This window comes from Nanorana parkeri, unplaced genomic scaffold (assembly GCF_000935625.1).
Source record: "Nanorana parkeri isolate BGI_ZX_2015 unplaced genomic scaffold, ASM93562v1 scaffold309, whole genome shotgun sequence".
Taxonomy (NCBI): domain Eukaryota; kingdom Metazoa; phylum Chordata; class Amphibia; order Anura; family Dicroglossidae; genus Nanorana; species Nanorana parkeri.
The window spans coordinates 1,143,154-1,146,535 of NW_017306577.1; the positions used below are offsets into that span (position 1 = coordinate 1,143,154).

At 50.5% G+C, this 3,382-nt stretch overlaps 1 protein-coding gene across 1 annotated transcript in view; it reads right to left on the reverse strand.

Annotated features, from left to right (window-relative positions):
• Window positions 1–3,382, reverse strand: part of LOC108788153 — a 17,084-nt gene that overhangs the window by 12,144 nt on the left and 1,558 nt on the right. Inside the window, exons 2-4 of the mRNA XM_018557879.1 lie at window positions 2,959–2,999; window positions 2,804–2,878; window positions 681–879 (exon numbers count right to left, since the gene is read on the reverse strand). Of these exons, the coding sequence (XP_018413381.1) occupies window positions 681–879; window positions 2,804–2,878; window positions 2,959–2,999 (315 nt within the window). The remainder of the gene's footprint in view (window positions 1–680; window positions 880–2,803; window positions 2,879–2,958; window positions 3,000–3,382) is intronic.

A 3,382-nucleotide genomic window follows, 5' to 3' on the forward strand; every position in this document is an offset into this window, starting at 1 on the left:
TGCTCCATTCCGCTAGTCAGCGCTGGTATGAGTTCTCTCACTTCCCGATATACTGAGCCGACCTGTGACAGTCTCATTGTCACAGGTCGGCTAGAACTATGAGGTGAGTGAAAAGCACCCCCCCCCTCATAGTTCTCCTTTAAGTTTAACTCAAACATGCCAACAATGCTCAGCTGGCACACACGGGTTACCAGAACCATCTCCTGACCCAGTACAGTCTCTCCTAATTTTCATACAGCAAAACTAAAATCCCAGTCTGGGGTGGACTAACCCTTTAACAGGCTGGGCGATCAGGTCGGTTGGTCTTCCTCCGAACCAGCTGTGGGGATTTCACATCTCAGGTGAACACAGGGCGTCCCGAGGCTGGGTGTCACCCGGAGCTGAGACCGGGTGACACCCCTGCTGGCAGCCATCTTGGTGATGGACCCCGGCAGAGAGAGGAGGGGACGTTTACCCGGCAAGATGAGGTATGCCGCCGAGTCCCCTCCGCTCTCCTGACTGTCGGGCTCTCGGTTCATGACTGCGTGCCCGACTTTTTAGAGGGGGTGACATCAAAATGACTGTCAATAATTTTAGCGTCACCCCTCCAATGGTGTCACCCGGGTGCGGGCCGCACCCCCCTTGTGGCGCCACTGGGTGAACATTTTCCCGTGTCTTCATGCACCTTCTTATCTACGTACCCGTCTCCACCCATGACGGCACTTTGCCATCCGCGGTCCTCTTTCTGGTGTACCCTCGGGGTTTCCACGGGTGTTCCTTGCAGGACGGGTCTAACCTGCGCAATTTCCACAGATGGCTCTGATACTCCTTCTTCAGGGCCTCAATCTTTCCCTCGAATTCTTCAATCTTCCTTTCTGAATAGTGACTCAGCTGAGATTGCTGGGAACAGAAGGGAGAGTTAAAAGAAGAAGAAGACCTAAGTAATAACAATGAGAGCACATGTCATAATCATGGTAACTCTCCACAATGCCATCACAGGTGAAAAGGAGGCCTACTTATTTCAAATATGGCAGCCTGTGCAGGGACTGGTCACATGACTGATGCCGCTGGTCACCTGGTCTCTGCAGAGGAAGTGATATATGTGTTTTATAACCTAATTCACAGGATAGAAACAAACAGAAATCTGGAATACAATTGTCTAGAATCCTTACAATGGAGACGGATCTGAAAGGGAATTTGATTATCGTTATGGGGGCCCCTGAATGCACCACTCTGCTCCTGCCTGGGACTTCCTCACAATCATCCCTGTAATTGCACTTCTCTCCCCAACATGGCCCCGGAGCCCACATTTTTTTTTTTTTTTTTTAATAGCCCGTGGTGCATGCTTCGTAAAACTACTTCCCCTGTCAACAAAAAATGTGACTCGTGAAATCCCAACACAAAAAAAAAAGTGCACGAGGTTGCTTTGGTCCCGAAGAGGAAGGGCCTTGAGATTCCTGAACCCCCCCGGGGCGCAAGGCTCCTGACAGGAGCCAGGACGACTCAGGTCCACCTACCCGAAGGTCGGCGGAACCCTCTCCTCAGGGACCACCTGGGGCTGGTCCCACGAGTACTAGGTAAGGGGCTTCCTCGAAGGGAGACCCCCCCAAGTGGGGGGAAGGCAGAGAAGCCCATGTGAAGGCCGCTAACATCAGGACGGGCCCCGAAGGTACCCGCACCCTCTGTCAATCTGTGCATAAATAAAAAGGTGCCAGTGCACAGACCTGGCAGGTCATCCGGCCAAGGTAAATAATTGCCCCGGGTTAGCCAGAAGGCCTGCCAAGAGGCGTGGTGCAGAAAATGCTTTAGGTGCCGTGCACTAGTGACGGTGAATCAAGTGGAGTCCCAAACCCGGCACCCCTGTGACACCACCCCCCAGGGGGCACAGCACCTCGGGCCTCTGCGCCTCCCGAACCCTCCGTCCAGACCAAAGCAGACACCCGTCCCCATCGGGAGGCATTAGTGCCGAAGAAGCTTTTGGTTTGGGATGGAGTGGAAAGGGATTAGAACATTGGTTTTTACTGCTGTCTGTGTCCCTGATGGGGAGATTTATCCTGGTGACTATTATCCCTGAAAGTGAAAGAAAATCCAACATTTTGGGTTGTCACCAGAACAAGCGGAGATGGGAAATCTTCCAATGGCAACACAAGTTCTGGTGACCACCAAGCGCTTCCTTCATTTTGGAGGGATTTCCTCTCACATCCTCATGTGGCTAATGGACAGGAAATGAATGGAAATCTCCCCAATGGGTAAAAAATAAAGCTGATGGAGGTTATAACTCTCCATTATTGTATCTGAAACTAAAAAAAACTAAAGTTTGGGCTTCAGCTCTACTTTAATACACGCCCAATCATGTGATAACTCTCCATACTCCCCCCTAGTATAGGGATTAGCATCCTAAAGAACAGGCGCCACGGAAAATCATTTTTCGCGGCACCCAGACGATCAGTAGTCAGATGTCTACAAAATGGATTGATATTTCTCATTAAAACATAACTGTAGCAAAGTTTGTTAAAGATTATGCCGTCTGTAGTGTAGCAACCTTACCAGAGTCCTCTGTGTCCCAATTGGGGGAGACTTCACCTCACTTCCTGTCTGATAGCCACAACAGGAAGTGATAGGAAATACCTGGTGGTCACCAGAACTAGTGTCCCCATGGGAAGATTTCCCATCTATTCCTGTTCTGGTGACCACCCAGATTTTGGGATTTATTTCAGTGATGTCAGCAGGACAAATTGAGAGGATTTAATGTAACCACTGGGAAAAAAAACAAAAACTGGTGCCGAATTTTGTAGAGCATTGCTCAGCGCCGTCTCAGTCTCACCTCCAAATAATAATCAATCTCATGTTTGATGCTGGGGATCCATTTCTTTACACCTGCGGCCGTGTGCAGCGCCCCCTGCAGGAAACACGGAGGGGAGACTAGTAAAAGGGGCCGCGGCAAAGGCAAGATTTAGGAACATAAAAGCACAGACTCACCAGTTTTGGGCGGTGACCACAAATGTCCTTCAAACGACCCTCTGAAAGAGAAAACAAAGATGAGTCCACCTAAAACCGATGCAGGTGCGGGTGGAGTGTGGTGACCCGTCAGAGGGATTCCTTTATCTCTTGGGAATTCCAGCACAGAGATCTCGCCATTGCAGTTTCCAGTTCCGGTCCCCGTAGAGTCTCACACCCGGTGCTGCATTCTATGACATGTATAATACTGTCTGCCCCTCCCCTGTAGTGTTCCTCTTCTCATCATAACCTTCTACATTATCATCAGCCTCTCATCATACCCCCCTGTACTGCCCCCTCCTCTCATTGTACCATCCCGCACTGCACCTTCTCTCCTTATACCCCCCTGTACTGCCCCCTTCTCTCACCATTCCCCCCCTAGATTGCCCCCTCCTCCCATCATACC